We start from the raw sequence: 23283 nt of genomic DNA, 5'->3' as shown, positions 1-23283 counted from the left end.
ATGCAAAGATATTATTCACGCATACACAAAATCCCTACATGAGGCTTTAAATGAATTGAAGGGGTGGTAGGAATAATAGATGTAACACGACAAGACAAAAGCCTCTGTGGTCGTAGAGCTGTTCTGTCATAAACCACTGCCAGCTTGGTTTTCAGCCCCCAGTAGCAGCTCATAATTTATTTGTGTCCTATCACACTGACTGTGTTGTATATCTGTGCCCTATCTTAATTTAGCAGACTGTGTCTAAACCCCCTCACCAACCCCCGCCCCCCTCTCCTCTCTCGCTCTTCCATGCACATTTCTCTCTCTCGCTGTCTTCTACCCCTGCAGTTTTGCCTTCTGGCCACTCCTTTTAGTTGCTGACAGAGACAGGATATGTTGCCAGCGCTGAGAAGACACAACAGACCTCTACCACAAAAGAGATACAAAACATATCCTTAATAATAACATACAGACACCATGGTGAGCGTTTACATACACAGGCGCTGTAGGATGCTGAAACACAAAGCCACAGTACAAAAACAAATAAAAATACCAGCTCTATTAGAACTCTTATTTCTCTCTGGTTCCATTTCATTTTCTTTCTGTGGTTGTTTTTTCTCATTTTCTTTGATTGTCTCCCTCTCCCTCTTATTTCTTCTTTGAGGACACTAGACTGGAACTAGGTGACAGAGGAATTTGTTACATTCCTTTTGCTGGCTGAGGAGGTTTGAAAAAAGCAGAGAAAGAGAGGAAATGTTTCCGGCCCCTCGCAGAGGGAGGGTGAGTGGGACAGAGACACAGTTGGTCATTGCCTGAGGTGAAGGAGGTTTTAAAAACCAGCTCAGAGTCTAGTTTCAATTATTTGTTCCTACATGTCATGACTCAGAGTGGTGGACAGCACCCTAAGGCTCTGACCATAAACCCAAACCTTCCTTTTAAAACCAACTGACAATCTGATTCATTGTAAACACTGACAAGCCACTAACCGGAACAGCTGGTTCTATACTAACCGTCTAAGTCCCTGCTACAACACGTCACACCCTGTGACAACAACACATCACACCCTGAAATGACCAAATAACATACTAGGCATCCTGAGGGTATTTCCGGCTGCATCAGATTGAAAATAGACTCTTTTCTTTGAGACAGCTGCTTAGAAAACAGGTGATGGAACTTGATCACTTTGTTAAAACCACAATTAAGCCATAATGGTCTTTAATGTGGCTATATAGATCCCAGATCTGCTGCAGGGCACAAATCAGAGGCACTAATTAGAGTAATGATGAGAACACTGATCTTAATTATTCTTGGATCTTCTTCTTAGAAATGTGTCATGCGATACTTTATTGATCTCATTTGCCCCCCCCCCCCCCCCCAAAAGGACAGGGTCAGAGCACAGGGCATGTGTATACTTGCTAACATGGGGCTTGAACTGGGCTGTAACTGGTTGTCTGGCCTTGCACCCATTTGTAGAAGGACGATTGGCGTACACTACGTACTAAGTGAGTTAGTGCATTAAGGAAAGGATCTGGTTTTTAGGAGCTCGGTGAGCCTTCACAAAACTACTTACTTGGACATCACAGCCGAGTGTGTGAAAACATTAATCATCCCCCCTCCTGTTCCACCCTACGGCCAGCCATGGTAATTATCACAGACACACAAAATACACAGCTGTAACTTCTATTCAGCTGACACTTCTGAACAGCGCCATGTGTGCAGATGAACAGCATACCAGGCTGATAAGCCTAACAAAGTAAGGTCAAAACTATCGTCACAACACGTGTTGAGAGACACGCACAGAAACAAACAGGAGAGGGGTAGACAGATGCCGAGGTTGGAGAGATATGAGGCGAACATAATAAGGGGGTAGAGAGAGAAAGAGTGTGACAGGAATGTGAGAAGCTGAAAGTTTAAAGGGAAGACATTGACTGTGAATCTGATAAAAAGGAAGGTTGCAAAGAAAGCCAGGCTAACAGGGAATACTTCTTAATCTTAGGAACAAACTGGCCAGCCTTGGCACATACTTTACTGGAGTCTTAACTAGATGACTTTGATGTCAATCACTAGATCACTAACGACAAATGCATTGCACCCTTTGACTACTTTGTTGTAAACAATATGTGGTGGTACTGCCGGTACAAGCAAGCCGAAAGCAAGGTGACTGCACAATCAGGTTTTGTAAATTATAATTAAGCAGTGAAAGACTCCGGTTATGAGATTCTCTCACATTCTTTTGCATGTTGGTACTATTGTTTCCTGAACAGCAGGTGTGTTCACGGCTAATTTGCTGAGATATACCATTAGTTCTCTTTTCATGTACAGCTACAGGGAGAATTGCTTTGATGTTAATGCTTTCAAAATAGTGCTGAAAAGATGCCAAACGTCATTATGAAAGCTATATAATGGGAAAGCTGATGCAACCAAGCAGACATACACATGAGCACAAACACATAAAATATAGCACAGTGTAAACTGTGGCTCTGTCCCTATTCATTAAGTGTTACTGCCTTTTGGTATAGATGTTTAGGAACTGGAGATTCTCTCTTTTTCCTCTGATTATCTGGCTAGTTTGGAGAGCTATCACAGACAGAACAAGGTAAAATATACCAGACATGCTTTCAGAGGAACTCCTACAGTATGGCACGTTTTCAGCCGAGCCGCAGAGAGTAGAGAGATTATACTGAATTCATTAGTTATTCCTCGACTATATAAACACAGGTATCCACCAAAAGCAAACAGGTGTTGAATCTCAGCCAACTAATTGTCCTGAGGATTATGGACTTTTTATCTATTCTGTCCATAAACCAATACATGTGTGTATATGCATACTGCAGACAAAGTGGTGTAACTGCTCAACATTCTGAGTCAGTCTAAGTTACAATTTACAGTAAGTGTTTTGCCAAAAATATTAAATCTCCACTATTTAAACAATTGACACTTTTCTTCCCAAAATACTTTCAAGGTAATGGTACTTTTTTTTAGTTAGGAGGTTATTTTAAGATTTAGATGAAAAAACACAATATTTCAAAAAGACTAGGTTACTTGGGCAATTATCCCAAATAAACATGCAACATTTTGGTTAACACTTGTTAACTGCTGTTTAGGAATAGTTGAATCAACTTAGAAAAAGAAATGTTCTTTATTTAAAAAGTAATACTTTTTTTGGTAACAGAGTTGCAACTTTTACAACACTGATATCCAACTAAAACAGATAGATGCACAAACACTCACCTTTGCAGTTCTGCGCAGGCTCTTAAGAATATTTCTCCTTTTGGGGTCCTCAATCTCCTCGATGGAGTTGTCCTTTTGGGCTCCTATCTCATCCTGGCTTGCCTTGGGTGGACCCCCCATCTCATCATCACTGCCTATAGAGAAGCTTGTCCTAAAACTGCTGAATTTGCCAAGTCGTTTGGATCTGTCTCTGTAAAGTTTAGGCTTTACCCCAATGGCAGACAACTTTCTCCTGCGCTCCAGTGAGCTGCTTTCAGCCTCACTGTCGGACCCATTCCCCCCAGCGCTTCCATTGGAGTGACCTTTGTTGGCGTTGCGAATGGTGATGATCTTGCCCTGTGTGCTGTCATGAGGGACAGAGTATATATTCTCCTCTTCTGTAGGGCGAGGTTTGCTCACAGCATCCATGGGCTCTGCGTAGTCTGAGGGGTCATAGCCACCATCGCTACCCGGAGCCCAGGTGACAGCTTGGGGCAATGAACGGCGGTTGGTGCCACCCTGCTGGTCCATGTAGGGGCCAAGGTTAACCTTACGTACAGGCTTCGGCTTCACTTGTGGTGGAACCTTGTTGTTAAGCTTGCTCTCAAAGGTGCTGAGTTCAGAAAGGACAGAGAAGGTATCACTTGAATCCAGATCTGGCAGCTTGAAGCTTCCCAGGTGGGAACTAAGGCTGCCATCCTCCCTCAGGGTCGGGTAAGGTGGTGATGGGTCGATATCGTCCTCTGAGTCCATAAGAATGTTAACTGGACTAGGAGAGCCACAGCGAGGGCTGATGCTCTCATTGGTACATGCCTCAGCCACATTATCATACATGTGTGTGGCCTCAACAATGGTGCGCTTCTCTACTGCCTCTTTGAGGAAGGATTGGAAAAGGTCTATCTTATGAAGCCCCCCTACTACCCCACCATGTCCGCATATCACTGTGTTAAACCTGGCCTCTATTTCATGGGCCAGTTCCTCTCCCTGGCTGACTTGCTCTTTAGCTGACTCTGAGTCTGACAGCTCCATCTGACTCTCCCCTACTGCCAGCAACTGGACTGGGATGATGTCTTGGACCTCACACAGGAAAGCACATAATGTCTCCATAGAGGCTTTACGGCGAGCAGAGTAAACTACAATGTAGCCGTGGACCAGCTTGGTCTTGCGGAGGGAGAATGAGGAGTGAAAGGAGAGCAGTGACAGCTCAATATTCTGCCTCTGACCTCCTATACTTAGATCCAGCAAAACGGAGGTACCACTGCTGAGACTGGCAGCAGGACGACAATGCTGGGGCAACAGGAAGGGAGCAAGGAGCTGGTCTATGTCATACGTGTCTCCACACATCAGGCACATGACTAACCTCAGGTCTGCCTCTAGCATTGGCTGGGACTGAGAGTCTCTAAAGGCAGAGGGTGGAGGGGGTAATGGAGGGGAGCTGCTTCCTATGCTTCTCCGTGATTCTAAGAGACCCTTCAGCATCTGGTTGATTTGCCTCTCATTGACATTGCGACCGTAGCCCATTCCTGGAGAGGCGGGGTCTAGGTAGGCACACTGCAGCTTTCCAGCTACCTGCTTCCCTTGTTGAATAAGAGTCTGAGCTGTCTCCCCCCCAATATCCCCAATTGACCCCACCCCTCGCTTGGTAACCAGAAGGAGGGTCAGTGGGAGTTGGGCTAAGCTGTTTTCCCTTTCCCTTCGGCCTAAAGTTGACTCCCTCAGCTTTTCTAAACTCTCAACAACATAAGAGAGGGATTCCTTTGAGTTGTACAAGCACAAGCAACCATGTGGTGTAAAGGTTGGTGTGTGGAATGAATTGACTGGCAGACGTACGTTGCCCTCTATGGGACGAAGGGCTAACTCATACATCTTGCCATCCAACACGTACCGGTCGTCACTGGTGCACGAGGCCCTTATCTCATTTGCCATCTCTCTGGCTAGCCCATCTTTTCCTAAGATGACAAGATTAATCCGTTCAGCCCTTCCCAAATCTAGTCTTGAACTATCTGATGATGGGTAGCGTGTAGGGAATCTGGAGGCCAGAATCTGCTCTATTTTACTGTCAACACAGTGGGGGCTGTTGGGACAGGTGTCCTTTGTCGGGTGGTAGACAAAGTGGATATGTTTCAATACCAGAGCATCCCTTTCTGCCTGCAGCTTCTGCAAGGCTTTAAACCTTTGCTCATCACCCAACACATCCTGAATCGCTCCCATTTTCTCTTTACTTGGCTTTGCATCCACTTCCAGCTCATAAAAGAGTTCAGAGTATTCAAGAAGAAGTTCTTGAAAGTCCTCTTTGGCTCTGTCAATGATTTCCTTCTGGTGTTTGTTGTAGATATCCAGATATTCAGCCTCATCCAGCCACTGGTAGAAGTCTTCATTCATGATGAAGCTTCTAGCCTCCTCCCAGGGTTTCCCGGGTGTGATGAAAGGAGAGACACTTAGCTTCTCTTTGAACTCCCATCTCATCTCAGCCCGTTTGCGCTCATTCCTTAGGTGCTCCAGGTGGGTCTCATAGATAGCTTCAGCTGCGGGGGTCTCCAGGAGGTCCTGGGGGATTCGGTCATCCTCCATGTTATCAATGTGTGGTGTGGTCTCCCAAGGGGTATCATCTAGCACTACAAACCATTGGGAAAAATCTCTCTTTGTCTCCAGGACTTTCTGAACTCCAGACCAGCTCAGGTGGTCTATCTCATCCAACTGCGGTAACACTACAGACAGTGCCTGTGGTAGTCTACTTAGATAGGACTTCCTACGTTTCTCTATATGGTCTTGTTTAAGTCTATGCACATGCTGCTGGAAGAGCTTTTTGGCCTTAGCTGTCCCTTCAAGGAAAACATACTCCTTGTACTCAGGGGCAGACTGCATGCGCCGACTGACAATGGGCCATGTCTCATTGTGGTTCTTCACAATTCGGTTGACCAGCCACTCATAGCGGTCTTTGGCTAAGGCAATCTGTTGACTCTGCTGTTTCAATGCCTCAAAGTAAGGGATGATTTTGGGCTTTCCCTTACTCTTGTCTATTAGCTGAACCAGCGTAAGAAAAGCCGAGTCAACATTGACATTAGAGCGTGCTGATGTTTCTACCACCTGTAGGTTCTTCTTGGCTAGGGCAAAGGTGTGTGAATCTTTAATATAGCGCTCAACTCCTTCATCACATTTTGTGAGAACCAGTACCACAGGTTTCTTCGTTTTGGCAAGCTGGTTGTACAGATTGGTGACAAACTTCATCTGGTCCTCAAAGCTCCGGTTCATACCCCTGCTAACATCAACACAGAGTAGGAAGCCATCCACCATAATTTTGCCTTCAGGCATCTGTTTCTGCTCAAAGTCCTGTTCCAGTCCCAGCTGATCTGTGCAAAAGTACATTAGCTTCTCAGCCGAAGCCAGCTTGGCAGAAGCTGCCCTCTTGATGTAAGGCTGGAGCGCTGTGCTTCGGTGTGGCTGGAATGTTTGATCATCGATGAACTCTGTCTGCTCCACCACATTCATACGGCATTCTGGCCCCTCTTCCATCGTCCGCCCAGCCTCTCCCCAGAACAGGAAGTGGTCATTATTCACGACACGGCCTCCAAAATCACTGGTGCTGAGAACGGAGGTATGGTCTAGGTGGAAGTCATCTGCACTTTGCCGGACAAAGCGGTTACACAGGCAAGACTTGCCAACACCACATTGGCCTTTCTCCTTCTCTGTGCCAGACAGCCCAACCACGACCAGGTTGTAGGTGGGTGCCCGGACATCTTGCTTTTTGGCCATCATTATCGCTGGCAGAGGTTCATCCTGCCATGCTGGCCGCTAGCTCTAGGGAGAGGAGAAGGCTGCCAGGGAAGGAGGGTTTCCATGCAAGAGGAGCTCACTGAGCTGGGATTTGGCCCTGCATGATAGAGAGAGGTAGAGAGAGACACAAAAGGAAGATATGATTAATCTAGAGAAATACAGGGGAAAAAAACATTTCCATGACAAACTTTATTATTAGGGAGCTATTGCGCCTCATCTTAATTTCTACTGTGTGCCTATGTGCTGTTAAGAATGTTTAATCTGTGATCCATTACTCCACTGAATGTTTCCTGAAAAGATTGAGGTCAGTGGCAAGGCTGCTGGAATGTGGCGTATTACTTAACCCAACTGTAGTTGCGTACAAGGCAACTTTTTACCCATTTAACTCAGTTAATTTGTATACTGCCAGGACTGCAGTGCTAACAGTGGTGTCTTCCACATTTCATTCCTACGTTTGTTTAGACTCGGTATGTGTTTTGTCTTAATACCCAACATCTAACAGTCTGGTTGTCCATCTCACTGCCAACAGCAGTAGAATAGAGCTATGTGGGGTTTTCATTATTGCAGAAAACAGATACATGAATGTGCACGCAAAAACATGCACTAAAACACACGCACATACGACCCCACACTTGTGAAAAAGGCACACTAAGCTCCCTACACCCCAAATGAAAGACACACACACGAAGATGAAAGCAGATAAGTGTTCCAAAAGCTAAAGTTACTAATTGGCCAACTAGGGAAAGCCATCTGCATTTTAAAAGGCCGCGCTGCCTGTTGGCTGACTCGTCTTCATCAAAAACATGTTTTCCTACGTTATTAACTATACCGCACTCTGCAAACAGATCCGAGTTGGCTGATGTACCATCACTAATGTCTCTACATATTTACCTACAGTAGATGCAATAAATTGGTGCCATGCTATCAAAAAAATAGCACAGAAAAAGACATAGAAGCTAAGTTGACTGGCCAATTTATTTCGTCAGTAGATGTAAAAAATAATGTGAGAGAGCCAAAGGCAGAGGAAGAGAGAGAGAGAGAGAGAGAGAGAGAGAGAGAGGCTGAGAGAGGGAGGGAGAGAGAGAGAGAGGGGGAGAGAGAGAGGCTGAGCTAGAGAGAGGCTAAGAGAGAGAGAGAGAGAGAGAGAGGGAGAGAGGGAGAAAGGCTGAGAGAGAGAGAGGCTAAGAGAGAGAGAGAGGCGCTCATCATGGAATGGCCCTCTTTGACAGCACAATTTAGATGGAACGTAATCTTCCAAGACAGCCAGCGCACAGACTTGCTGTACAAGACCACCCCCTCCATGTCATAACTGAGGCGTTAATGTAGTAAAACAGACATTAAAACCACTATTAATCATGAATAGCTCGTTTGACAGAGAGCACAAAAGCAGACAAAGCCTTCATTGCAGCTGAATTGAGTTTGTCAGACAACATAGAACTGTGGATGCGCCAAGATGAACTTCAAAGCCCAACGCTGCTACACCAGAGGGGGAGACAATGAAAAGGAAATGGTAGGAGGAGTTAGAAACTCACTACAGTGGAACACATTGTAGATAAAAAAAGCAACCTCACACCTGCAGCGTATCAGCTACTGCATGTACTGTACATTTCTGAGTTTTGCTTGAAAGCTGAGTGCCACTAATCAAAGTTCAAAGCAACGGTTATGGAAAAGCCTTGAAACACTAAGTTTCATGAAAGCCAATTCCAATCAGGCGGTAATTTAACATTACTGAGACGGGTGCTCCCCAGTGCTGCACCAGGTATATAACCAGGTGCGAGCATAAAAAGGAATCAGTATCAAAAAGAATGTCTTGTGTTTTGATATTTGTAGAAGAAACATGCATGAAAAATGGATCAAGGCACCCTTAGAGATAGAACCAGTCTCTTTATTAATAAGGTGTGGTGTGTGTTGTACTAAGCCAGACTTGCTGGTCGATACATTTTGAATAGGTATATGACCTGGGAACTATTGTCAATACTTTTTTTTTCTCCAGACTCTCTTATAAGTATGTTTACTGCATATGTGTGTGTTTTCTTGTCTGTATTTGTGTGTGTGCACAAGCGTATAACGATTTCTATTGTGTGTGCACCCACAAGTCTGTGATCACTGAACACACCTTGTAAATACAGCCTCGATTAGATGAGAAGAACTACAGGTGTGCCACCTATAGAGTTGGAGTCAGCAGGTTAAAAGAGCACCTGTTTCCTGACCTAGTCATGTTCACATTACAGCCTCAACTAGAATTAGCCATAAAAACATGACCTGCTGCCCCTGGGTATGGTCCACTGGCTTAACAGAACATGCATCTACATGACATCTTTTGTGCTACACACTGATTTGGTTTACAGTCGTACAAATGTGATGTGGAACCCATACAATAAGTCATTGAAGTGTAGAAGAGCCTTAATTTATTAACAGCTCCCACTTATTTCTATCATTTTACTTTAGTGCCATTACAATTTTATTATGAAGATGTCATTAACTGTATTGTCTTTTGGAGATCAACCAAAAAGGATTTCATGTAGGTTTGTGAGCTCTGCTATTGCAAAGGTTGCTTTGAATTGCATCCCTGAACCAACTGAACTGTTGTGACATGTTCGAAGTCGCTGCCTGCTGAGCTGACGGAGGATGTTACATACAGATAAGTATGGAGGCCCTGATGCAGACCCACATTAGCACAAATGACCTATATGAGCGCACACACGCACACCCACACACACTTCTTATTCTATATAAAACCCTAGTGATGAGCGTGTCATGTGGGAAATAGGTCATGTTTGTGACCAGTTGTGAGAGTGTCTGGATTAAATTAAGTCAAACTCTCCTAAAGTCCCTATGGAACTGGAGGCTAACCGGGCTCAACACTCCCTCCGATGCATTGCTAACATCTGCTTCAATGACTCCACCTATCTTTGAATGTTCGTATGTGTGTGCTGTGTATGTGTATGTATTGACATGTCAGTGCGAGGAGCAAATATAATTCAGTTTTAAATGATGTGAGGATGCATTGGAAGAAATAATAATGGACAAAAATAAAATGCCTCATGAGAATGACTGCCGTGCCCAACCAAAACTGCTAGAAACATAGAATATATAGGCAATAATATGTATATTGTATATTACAACTGCACAATTCAGCTTGTTTCCCCAGCCTGTCTACTGACAGTCTAAGTTCAGCATTTCATACACAGTAGGTCTAGTCATTTAGGAAATTAATTTCCCGTTTCCACAGACCTATAAAGACATCCCTGCCTGAGCTAAACTAGCCGTAGTGCAGCAGTCCAGTTGCAGAGCACTCAGGCAGCCAGTCTCCTAGTTCCCCCAGAGGCTTGGTGTCTGGTGCGCATGTCCAGCCACATACCACTGTCTCGAGGCCCTGGGCTGTTTAAGGCTAAGGCAGAGATAGGTTAGGGCCTGCATTACATCCGCCTCTGACCCTGAAAAGGAGAGGTAGAGAGAGAGAGTTGGAGGGGTGGAAGAGAAGCAGGAAGGAGACAAGGGGAGGAAGTTAGTGCACATGGAGAGGATGGGGGTTTAGAGAAGAATGGATATGAGGGGAAGGGGAGAGAGGTCAGTGGCCTGGGTCATGTGAGCTGCACACTGGAATCCCCTCAGGGAAGAGGGGCAGGGCAAGATGAGGCCTGGATGAGTAAAGGGTCAGGGTCTGACCCATCGCGTCACCCCCCTGCCTAATCACAAGCAGGAGATTCCCAGATACCACATCTCAATTTACATGTTCCTTTTCTCCTTCCTTTCTTAAACACGCCTTTACCAATCTATCTATAACAGTCAAAACACACTAAAAACAGCAAATCTCGCCTTGACTTAACCCGTCCTTTCTAGGTCACTGATTGTTTCAAGGACAAGAGTAGCCAGGGAAGATAGGATGCATCTGTAGGGTATTGGAGTGCAGCCTGAAGCTAATGCTAGGGTGGTAAGGCGTGAAGTTCATCAAAACACGTGCTACAAAGGGCAGCAGGGAAGAGGCTGTGTTCACTGTCCATAAAGAGAGACCATGTAGCCTTCACGTGGGTGGCTGCATTCCTTTCATTGCACAGCAAAGAAGAAGAGTCAGCCAGGGAGTAATTATCAATCAGACCTGTGTATCAAACAAACGCTTTGACGTGTTAGCCAACATGGAGAGTGCACATGGGATGAATAAGATAACCATATGTGTAAGCTGGATCTCAAACGGAGTAAGAGGAAATTCAACAAAAGCAATTGTGAGGGAACTTTTAAATGTAGTGTGGAAGTGGAACACCGCAGGGATTCATTTATCTCATTTAATACAAAATGAGGGGCTTAGAGTTGTTAGAGAGAGATGTTGGTGTGCTAAGAGATAACCAGTGATGAAGTTATTTCCTCACACAATGATGAAACTATCAGATATTCTTACTAAATGCTGTGCGGTTCTTATTGAAAAATGCTAAAAAAACGGGGATATACGCGGAAGCCCGCTTGCATGGTTTCTGAACAAACCCTCTGGTTGTACAGTAGTATACACTCAGGAAGGCTGGGACTTAACGGAAACAAAGGTCATGAAATAGTCATAAAGCAGTGCGATGGTGATGATGACACAGAGGCAGCAGGGAAACACTCTCACGGTCTCCCTTATTCTCTAAGACACAAGGCTGGCCCGCCCTACCTTTGCTCCTGGCCACAATCTCTATTTCCCTCCTTCTGAAGGATGTAAGTCCACAACCAGTTGCACTTCCGCTCTACTCTCCCTTGTTATTTTTCTGTCTCTCGTGCACTCACCCATAAACATTATCCTCATCATATAGATTTTCCATCTCCATCTGTCAAGATTGTTTTTCCAACTCTTTTCTGTCTATAACACTCTATCCTCCCATCTACCTGCCCCCCTTCTCCCCTTCTCCCACTCTCACTCTTGTTGTCCATTAGCACAAAACTAGAGTTGTAGGCAGGGGATTGGCCTTGGGGATTTTTGGGGACAAGGGAAGCCAAGGCTGTGCTCCCTCAGGAGATAAGGGTATAAACATACAAATGATTGTACAGAAACAAAATTGGGATGATAAATATGAAAACGGTCCAAAATGTAATGCAAATATATACCGCATAACCACAGATGCACAAACCAGGCATACACAATTAGAAATCTGCCTACACACACCACATTTAACACTCAAACAGCTTGAAGTGCTCTGTGGTGCAGTCAGTTTATCCACCAAGACAAAAGTTATTTGTCCTGTCCACAAATGCGGCACATCCATCTATCACCAAGCAAACAAGAAGGACAAATATCTTCATAGTTCGATGGCACGTGTGCACGCACCAAAAGAAAAAATAAATATTGATTTGATATCGTCCTGATTTAAGAGAGGTGACCAGTTGTGACTGGGATTATGGACACGCTGGATTAGCTATGGCTATTTGTATCTTTCCATTTGCAGGATCACAAGTGGTGCACATGCTGTGCATTAGCATGATCCGATAGCATGGTGATATAACCACAAAAAAAGCTCCCAGATAACAAACCCCGCTGCGGCTGCACTATCAAACTGACACATATATGCTTTAAGTAAATTAGTAGCTATTTCATTTCTGCTAATACTAGTCACATTTAGATACAGCTTATGTTCTTCATCCCACATGTCTGCTATGACCTATGTTATCTATGTATTAGGGCAGCTGATATGATATGAGGCATGATATGAGGAAAATATGCGTTACGTGGTAACATAGTTGAAAATCACAATAATGATATTACTTGTGATAAATTAGCAGATTAAAATGTACTCAGTTCTGCATTTCTGTTGTTTTCAGGATTCTTCTATGGAGCCCTACTGTGTATTACTATTGTAAACCATATACGTTTTATAAACCTAAAGTGCAACTGCCATGTAGCCAAGCTAAAAGCTAATTTCCATTTCCTCCCTCCGCCTGGCACTGCAGAGACAGAGGACCAGTTGTGGACAGAGGTGGACAGACCGACAGAGGGAGTGAGGACGCAGGATAAGAGCAAAAAACAAAAAGAACAAACGCTTACAAAAAAACAACGATTGAGAATGCAACATGTCGGAAATAAGGAAGGTCTGAGACAATGTGCCAAGCCAAATCTGAAACTCAAGACTACAGTTTAAGGAGCAGAGACGGAGGAAAGAGCAAGGTTTATGTCAAATAAAGAAAGGATATTGGAAGAATGGACAGACTGTTTGGAAAGCAGAAGAAAGTAGCAGTAAGGGCAGAGAAGGAGTGTGTCACTGTGGTTCAACCTCTTCAACTGCGCCAGAAGGCCTCCCTGATAGCACAGCTAAATATAATGTGCTGGAACCATGGACAATGATGGATATAAAGTTGAAAGTGCCATACCTTCTTCAATGAAAGGGTAATTTCTGTCCAAGCTGACAGCAAGCGAGTAAAAGTGAGAGGCCACAGTTTTCCGGCAGTCACAACTTTGCTTCTACGACCTCTACGCAACTTTGCTGTGAAGTTCTAATTGATTTCAGACACCAACCTTCACAAGCTTTATTTCAAAATGATCTTGGGTGTCTTGATAGCTCAGCTGGTATAGCAAGCACCCATATATAGAGTTTTAGTTCTCGACGCAGCCGGCCCGGGTTAGACTCCGACCCGCGGCTCTCTGCTGCATGTCATTCCCCCCCTCTCTCCCCTTTCATGTCTTCAGCTGTCCTGTCAAATAAAGACCTAAAAATGCCCCCAAAAAATCATCTTTAAATTGATAATTGATTTAAATTTAAATTTTTCCAGTTCACATAAGGTAATAATGAATTTCTCTATGATGCAGACATCGATTAGATGTTTTGTTGATGGATAGAAAATTAACTGGTCTGCTGTTTAATTCATTTATTGAGCAAATGTGCTGAACATCTCTGCTCCTCCAACATGGGCCTTCCTGCTTGTCCTATATATTGTAAATGTAATTATTTTTGTAACTATATTTTAGAGAAAACAAACAAACAGGCAATTGAAATGATGTAATCTTGGGTAACTTTTTTGATAATCCCTTTGTAGAACATTCCAAAAAAATTCCGTAATAACAATGTAGCCCAGCTGACTGGAATTTGGGGGACCAAACACCAAAAGTTGTGCACTTGCATACACGTCGGCACATGGAAACATTTGCTCCAGAAATTCCCTGTTCAACAGGCTACACAACATAAACAACAACAAGTGTTGCTTAACATGCACGGTCGGAAAGACAGACAAGCTTGTGTTTTCCTTTGGGACAAAAGCTCATCTGTGGGCCTATGCTCTCCCTCCCACTCCCTCTGCCAGGCATGAACTGCCTCCTCATTTCTTTCAATGCCCCCTGGCCCTTGTCTAATTCTCCCTATATTTCCTGACTTCCTCCGTCTTTGCATGTCTCTGCTGTGCTGTCTCTCTCTCAGCTCTGTCTTCTCCAGCAGTGGTACCTAACCTCGCGGGCCAGCCTCTGCCAGACAAGCAGACTGTCTGCTGGCAATATTTGCATACATCTGATCCGTGCTCCCCTGCTAGAAGGCTTGTCAGCATCAGCACAACTGTATACACACATTCAGACATCCAATACAGCTGCTCTGTCCTTCCAGCCAAACTGGATGCAACAGCACAAACAAACAACTACAACGCAGACAGATACAGAACGTATACAAATATGTCCACTACACGCAACAGTAGAGGCGGTGGTTGCATACCACACACGCACCAACACACACACTCTTCTTAGAGGAGGGGGATTTGGCGGAGGGCCTTCAAACCCAGCTGCTAATCTTCCACCTGAATGAGCCTCCAATTCTGAATACTTGGGTAATTGGTTTGACAGCAAAGGTGTGCATTTGTCTCCTTTCAGAACTGGGGTTGCCCTTCATCTTTCAATACCGAGGGCTGGTTATTATTTGATGAATATTTTTATACCTACAGTATGCAGGTTTTTCAAACAAAACAAAACTTTTACATTTAGTCTGTGTTAATGTGTTCATGTCTTTGTGCATTAGTGCAAACTGAAAATTGCTTCCAGCACTTCCTCTTTGTCAACATATAAATCGGTGCATAATAGATTTCCTCTATAAAAGAGGCTGTAAACCAGAAAAGGAGTTGGGCTTTCATGCTGCTGAAGGGATAGTACAGCTGAAAAGTTGCTGTACAGAAACGTTCCTATCTTTTTTTACTGACTGACTGCCTTAGATGAATCTGCACACTGACCTCTGGGTGAAGAGGCTTCATGTAGAAAGAGACTGTCTTGATAAAACGCAGTTCCACATTTCTTAAATTTTCAATAACTCGATTCAGTGACTCAGACTTATTCAAAGCCACAATTCCACACTCAGGCAGAGAAAGTCATCTACATAAAACACCAATTTGTAAGCGACAGATCAACTGCTGGCATTATACCTTCAATTTAATTGTCATTATTAACCCATTTTCAGTGGAGCGCTCATCCTTAGCTAGAGGCGGTGTCTAATAGATGGGCTGGGTGTGTTTTCCAGATGGTGACCAAGACGGGAAGCTGTGCAGGCTCGCAGAGCGATGCTGCTGCCACCAGAGTTTAAGTTTTATCACTTTAGCTACTGCTGCTGGGATTGGGATGGCCATATTAAGCTCATGGCACATTCTTGATAGAAACAAGTACTTGATTGCAGCCACACAGTTTCCATGTTTTGTCTTACTATGACAGAAAGTTTCCATCATGCAGTTTATGGGCTGAGTTCACCTGGGTTTTCTGCATCCTGCTTTACTGTATACGGGTAGTGGAAGGACAGGGGAGAACGGCTAGTGCAAAATGGCTGCTGCCGGGATTTGACTTCAAAATCCAGTTGCCTAAACATACACTATCATATTTCTTTTGCAATACTTTAAATGTGGTGGTACAGTGGCTAGAAACAATCTCTATTTGGCCTTTAGGTTCTGCAAACAACTCCTAAAATAGATAAAAATATGATCAAGCACAATTAGCCATAACTGTAACCTCGGCTCACATAGTTACAGTATAAATCAATTAGAGAGCCATTAATAAACCGCATCATCTGCTGAAACTCCTCAGCCGAGATTCATAAATACAGCGAATTCAGAAATACTTTTGCATTCGGATATTTGTAACTGTGAAAGTTAAAGCAACACAACAATTTGCCTTCTGAGCAGCACTCAGGGTATACGGGTAATGTTGCTTAAGTCTTTCCATCTGGGCTTGTAACCCCAAGGCTTTGTAAATAATCAGGTGTTACGATCCCAACAGGGAGATCTACCAGAGATCACCCAAACTGTTACTAGGTGACAGATGCTCATCACACACACAAAAACACCCAGGCCCCACCTACACCATATGCTACAGTGTAGACAGGGCCTATTCTCAACACATGCACGCACACACACACGCACACAAGCACACTTCTTTTAACTTGCCTGCTCTCTGCTGCTTAAAAAGCTAAAGTTTAAATAAACTTATTATTGTTTTGCCTCTTCTATGTCAAGAAAAGAGTTCAGGCGCTGCTGAATCTTGAGACCAATTAAATCTGAAAATGATAGGAAGGAAGGGGACAAGGATGGGCCGAGAGGGAAATGGAAGAAAAATGCAAACCAATTTCTACAGAATGCTGGAGAGTGTAAGCTCAGAAACAGTGTTGGCTGTGAAAATGCCTTATTACAGCAGCTACGGTTAATCACTGCGAGTTTGTGGTCTGTTCTTGTCATGTTTTCACGTGTGGCGCCTAGTTGCCAATGGGCTGGCCTGAGCAAGAGTATCCTTTTAGCGTCATTGCACCGTGCAAGTTGCACAAGAAGACAATCTAGTCAATAGGTGCCACTTTCACTCGCATCTCCAGTCAATCCCCTCAATCCTTCCCTGCCCTGTGGAAGGCTAATAAAGCAGCCAGCAGTAATAAAAAGGTACGCCTGGACACTGCAATGCCAACTGCTTTTGACAGGCTCTCCGATAGTTAAAAGGCACAGATTCAGAACAATAGCTGGAGACAGAAAAACTCAATACTGGCTTTGTTTGGGTAATCTTTTTTTTCCTTTAAATTGAATGCAATTTGTACCCACAAACTGATCGATTGAGCTAGCCACGGGGTATTAAAATGGATTAGAAATTACAAGTGTTTTTGAAGGCTTGTATTAATTTGTTTTTGACCAGAGCAAAATTGGCTTTTTCATTTTGAGTGGCGCAAAGAGAAATAGATTATTTTCCATCAGTAAATGCAACCTTTCAAGAACTTGGGTGGCCCGACGCTAGGAAAGCGAGTTGAAATGAGCTGAACATAAGAACAAAAAGTTGTTGGATGTGGATTGCGAAGACAGTGTCTGAAATTATAAATGAGACATGTTAGGAGAGAACGAGAAGAGTTTTCATAAGGTAAGAAGGGGAGAAAGAGAGAGTCTGGGGGAGGAAAGGAGGAGATTAACACAAGCAGCTTCTGGTAAGTGCTTAGCACTTGCGGTTTGCTAATGGTACACAGACAAGGCTACTTTAAGGTTGCTCATCTGCAAATCTTGCTGCTGCCGCCTGACAAGCCGCAACATGAAAGAAATAAGCTGTTGTTAAGGCGAAACGACCACTTTCTCTAACTCTTTGCCCCCCCCCCCCATTCAGTTTGTACGCTCCTGTCATTTTCTTCTTAACATTGCTCATTGTGTCAACCGTCGTCACACCTTGCCATCTAAAAGTACAGTGGTATCATACTGCATTCCGTAGGAACTGGATAACCTTACAAAGGGAGAAGATTGCACACACACACGCACACACACACACACACACACACACACTAAATTAGCCAGTGAGGCAGCTTAAAGAAAGGTACACAGCACGCTGAAAGAAAAGGATGACACAGGGAAAAAAGAATGAAGAGCCCCAGAATGAAGTGCAGGACCACTGCCAAAGATGGGTGAGTCACTGCAAAGAGAAAAAGCTAATGATACAATTGAAAACACCTGAACCTGCCACAGTGTAAATTAAAGATAATGACTTTTTACTGGTTGCCACAGTAACCAACTGTTGGCACAAAGGCAGATGGCTGCAGAGGCTTTTTTTTTCTCCCCTCCCTTCCCCTTCTTCCTATGTAGCTTTCACTTTTTTTTTCAAGAGCTTTACTCTCTCTTTCCACCCTCCCTTAAGCTCCACCAAAGTGCAATTCATGCAGGGGCAATAGAAAGCTAAACAAATAAACCATTCCCATGCTTTAATAACCCCCAAGTAAAAAAGCCTCTTCTAGGTCTCTTCTGTAGCGTGAAATGAACCGGATTCAGGTGCACAGATAATGAAATGAGATCGAAAAGTAGCAAGAAGGCTTAAATACACTATATCTCCCACGGTCTGATGCAGCTTGTAAGTTTTAACAGGGTGTGAATATGTAAACACGTCACCTTTAACACTGTTAAAGAGGTGCACCGGAGCTCCTTCTGCAGCCTGAGTGGAGGAAGCTGACAGGCTCTGGGGCAGCTTGTCCAGTGGTTACAGGGGTTATGCTTGGTCATCCATTTTAAATCAGTCTCCAGGCAGACATTGAAGCACCATTACAGCTCAAACTTTGCTGCTCTGTACTGATCTGCCTGCAGCTGCAGCAGTATTAGGGCCCAAGGCCGAGCTCTGCCTGCCGAGGCTCACTTAGTGATGTCCACTGCCCTGTTGGTCCTATCTACTGTACATCACAGTCAGAGGAATGCAGCCTTGGAGGCTAAGAGTCAAGCTTCCACCACGGTAAGATAAATACTTTGCAGGGTGCAGGGTATTTTGTATCTGTGTTCTTGTGCATGTTCAACCATAAAGCTACTTTTTTTTAATCTCCATCTTGGTTGATTCTTTTGCATGCATGGTTATTCTGTGGTAACTGGAGTACTGTGAACACACTTGTTCTCATTGTAAAATAATGCTTGTACTTTTGTAGTTATGGGAAATATACCTGACAGGACAATTGATTGACAACAGTAAAGAAATTGCTTTTTTCCTAGTTTTGCACTTTAGTAGGGGAAACATCTAGCCTGGCTCACTCTAAAAAACAACTTGTGGCTTTTACATTTCGGTTTGTGTACTGATTAAATAAAGAGGAAGCAAAATGTTAATCACTAACTTTAGAGGCACCAGTAAGCATTTTTTGGAACTTGTATCAGCTAATCACCCCCTGGCTCCATCTACATAATTATCACACCGATTTAAGAGCAACATCAATCTTTTCATCTCAGCAAGTCTCAGCAAGAAGGCAAATAAGGGCATTTCCAAAAAGTCAAACTATTCATTGAATATTGCATATATCTCATATGTGCAACATAAACATATATCAATGATTCGGAACAATATAGTATTGCCAGAGTAATTCTACAGAGGCCTAAGATAAAACTAGCTGAACAGTTAAAGGCTTTATGTACAGTCAGTCCAGCCTTAAGTGGACAGTTATTTCTTCCTGTGCTAGAAAGGGCAGCTGGAGGCCACCAGAGGCTGCAGACCAGAGAAGTCTGAAGTTATACTCCGTAATGCTGTACAAATTGTAAAAATATGATCAGACCACAAGCACAGATGCAGCCATGTAGAAAAAGAAAATCGATCATGACCTCTGTTGACCTCCTCCTCCTTTCTAAAAGTTACATATGTACAACATTATTTTTTCTCCTTGATAGTAGTTTCTATGCCGTGCCGAGTCTGACCCTGTTCCTTCTGCAGGCCTGGAGAAAGAAAATGTCTCAGGAAAAGGCAGCGGGTGGGAATTCTCACTGCTGAAACCGGAAAGAGCCAGGTTGGATTTTAAAGCAGTTCTCTTGGCCCTTATCCAGGTGTTAACCCCCTACTTCCTACTCCATGAACACACACCAAAACACACAAACACCCCTCAACTAAGCGTTGATGCCAAGTCTCCTTTCCACTACTCCCTTCCCCTCCCCGGCCATCTCTTCATTCTGTTTGGCACTGTTGCTCCTGACTACCTCATATCCCAGGGTTCTCGTATGAGCCCACTGGCCAATCAGATTCACTGATACGTTTCCAAAAGGCCAAAGAAAGGCAAAACAAGAATCCCTGCCCACTGCCCTTTCTCTTAAAAACAAAGATACAAGCCTTAAAGTAAACTTACAAATTCTGGTAACATTAAAAAAAGAGAAATGATTTACATAAAATATGATGACGGCTATGTTATACTGTGAATCATTCATTTACTGTTTAAACAAAAGAAATGGATGCATCATGGGAGAAAATTGAATTGATATCCGCTGAACAACTACAAGTAATGCTCTAAACTATTTATTAAGTATCTATATATTGCACATACATGCTAAATATAGGGGTTAAAGTTAAGTGGGGCCAATTTGGTCTCTTTTTTTTTTTTTAAACAAAAGATATGGACAAATTAATTAATTAAAGGTCAGCGCAGTTGCCTGCAACAGGAGAAACAGGTACACACACAAGACTTTGCGCTATATTTCCAGAAGGATAAATCCACGATTGAACGGCTGTTTACTGTTTAGTCATCTTTTTTTACTAAAAAACAATGTTTTGTGTTAGCTGGCTGCCATCTTTGAAAAGAGCACTTTGACTGACAGCTGGCTTGTACAATCACATCAACTTGATTGTGCATAACAGGGTTAAGGTTACATTAAGCATTATTAAACAAGGAGACCAGGGGGACCAAATATGGGAAAAATCCAGACACACTTCAGAGGGTTAAAGAGCTGTTTTACCTAGTGAGACTATCATGACTTGCAGATATAAAAGCAAAAACTATGTTTCAGTCTTTAAAACTTCCCATTCACAGTCAATATCACTGCGAACACTGCACTTAAGAGAGTTTCAGATGCAACACCAGTCTCTAAGTGCTGACGTCATTCTAGATAACGTGATCCTCACAAAGACACAAAAATGCGCACACCCAGCTAGGTGTACCATCTTTAAGCCTTTCTAATCCTAGATCTCAGACAATGGAGGGGGCCACTCACACAGTGCTACACACCACACTTGTCCCCCTGAAGATGCGGTCTGTCTGTTGATGAGCGCAGGCTAAGCTCATTACTGGGATTGTCGTGTGAAGGTAAAGAGGGATTATTTCGCCAGCGACCACTCAAAACACATCAGGGGACTTAAGGTTCTTCCTTTTGTCTTTATCTCTCTCTCTCTCTCTCTCTCTCAAAATCTCTCCGGCTCACTTTGCTTCTTATTCTTTCTCTCCGGTCTCCATGGGGATTTGAGCAGAGGGGTGGAGAGTGCAACTCAGTCAACAAGTTTTTTTTTTATATCAAGAGATAAAAGCAAGTGTGTGTGCGAATGCCGTGTGCAAAGCCTCAACAGGCACAGTGACCAAATGACCTCGAATGGGCTCATTCATAAAGTCCACCTACATAGTAAGGGGGCACAACCAAACATCCTAATGTGATAACATCTACTGGGAGGAGTGGAGAGGGAAAAGAAAGACTGGATAGAAAGGAATAAACGAATTAAGCCAGATAAAGCCTTGTTCCTATTGCACTCTAGAGACTTGCTGCCATGGCAGTAAAAAGGGTAGAGAGGAAGAGAACGCTTTATAAAAAAAAAAAAAAAAAAAAAAAAAAAAAAAGGTCCTTGGAAGTGAAAGAAAGGGAAAGTGGCAAGCTGAGTCACACACTGAAACATGCTATTACGGCTATTCAAAACTTTATTACAGAGAAAAGTGCACACAGCAGCCAGACAACATTTCTCCAACTTTTATAGTTATAAACAACATTGATTTAACTCAAAAATGTGCTGTATTTGTTGGACTTACAGCTGTGAAGAAAAGAATTGCAACCCATTGGAAACCAACTCATGACCTATCTATCCGTGCATTGACCCCTTCCTTTTTGGATGTTGTGTACATGGAACTGTCAACAGTGCTTATCCATGGAGCGCCAAGAAAGACCCATGGACACTTGGCCCATCATCGCTTACTCCATAAAGTCAGGGTTGTAGCCTTGTGCTAGAGCCTGGACCTCAACCTGCGCATGTGTTTGGTCCCTTGTCTTGTGTCTGTGTGTGTGTGTCTGTCTGTTTATGTGTGTGTCTGTTTCCGCATGTGTTGTTTTGTCTCTCTCCCTCCCAGCTTTCCTCTCTGTTTTCCTTGGCTCTGGGACGCATTCCAATGTCTCAGTGTATTGTTTGTATCTGTTAGTAGTTTCGGAACAATAAAAAATTTAAAGAAAGAAATTTGAAAATTGTATCACAAAAAAACTAACAACATTGATTTAAATATCAGCTCATAGTATACAATAACTTTTAAAATTCTTCAGTGGCAGTAGAAGCGGACTGCTCCTGGCTCCCATCCCACAATCCACTCTGATGTTTAGGTTTTCAAGTGAGGCTCTTGCCTCAGTAGAAACAACATATGATAGAAGCTAAATCAAAGTCTTGGCACAATCAGGAGAGTATGGTAATGAGTGAGCAGATTTAAATAGGGAGAATTTAAAGATGAATGACACGGTGAGGAACAGCGAGGCCAATTTGACATTGTCCAGATTTGTAAATATTGCCCTGTTTAAATAAATCTACTATTCTTTCTGCGCCGCCTATTAAACCCTATCCCTTTATCTTCCCATTAACTGTCAGGCTGCCTGTTTGCTGGGCTGGTCTACACATTGACATGTTTACCTCCAGTCAGATTCCCATTTAGATCCCTGAATAAGCACTGGGAGGTGAGAGTGTGAGAGAGTGTGAGAGTGTGAGAGTGTGTGAGTGTGTGAGTGTGTGAGTGTGTGTCCGTCCCACAATATCAAAGCCTTGCTGTAATTTTGCAATCACCTGTGTTGCTAAATCAGTTTTGTGTTACACTTCTGTCTCACCTCCTTCTCGCGGCATCACAGGTAAAATAACAAGGTATTAAGGAAAACGACAGGTATCTTGTACTGTAATAATGTGTCATATACAGTAGATATGGAGCATTTACACACGCTTCATTCAAACTACATTGTGTAAGACATGCAAATTTAATCAAGCTATCCTCCGCCTGCAAGGACATTAACAGGATGTTGAAGAACCCGGAGCAGGGGGAGCACACACATCTTAGGATTTGGCAGTGGTGCAGTGCCTCTTCAGTCATGTCCGGCAGGCTTTTAGTGTCTTTGCCACAGTGGTGGTTAAACTAAAAGTGAAAAAGAATTATATAATGATAACACAATTAAGGCCCACCAGATTTCCAGAGACAGTTTAGTGTGTAGGCTGTGGCACAGGTGACATTATATAGGCTGCAACATGGGCCACATGATCAAAGAGAAAAAAATTCTGCTTCATAGCACTTAACCTGCCACAGATTAGAGGATCTGCATCCTTGGTTTAACAAAACGTTTCGAGGTCTGCTCGACAAAAAAGGCCTGCTTAGGAGAAAGTGGCTGGCAAACTCTGTAAAAAAAACCACCTCTATAGGGCATGAGTCT

At 43.4% G+C, this 23283-nt stretch overlaps 1 protein-coding gene across 2 annotated transcripts in view; it reads right to left on the bottom strand.

The window, feature by feature from the left end:
• Positions 1–23283, bottom strand: part of arhgap35a (Rho GTPase activating protein 35a) — a 58010-nt gene that overhangs the window by 13977 nt on the left and 20750 nt on the right. The window contains exon 2 of one of the 2 annotated variants that reach the window (XM_034867492.1): positions 3214–7063. In XM_034867492.1, the coding sequence (XP_034723383.1) occupies positions 3214–6948 (3735 nt within the window). In that variant the 5' untranslated portion in view covers positions 6949–7063. Of the gene's footprint in view, positions 1–3213; positions 7064–23283 lie in introns of those variants that run through there. The other variant, XM_034867493.1, reaches the window with a different exon arrangement.

This window comes from Etheostoma cragini, chromosome 3 (assembly GCF_013103735.1).
Source record: "Etheostoma cragini isolate CJK2018 chromosome 3, CSU_Ecrag_1.0, whole genome shotgun sequence".
Taxonomy (NCBI): domain Eukaryota; kingdom Metazoa; phylum Chordata; class Actinopteri; order Perciformes; family Percidae; genus Etheostoma; species Etheostoma cragini.
This window is presented reverse-complemented; position numbering and strand designations above follow the sequence as displayed.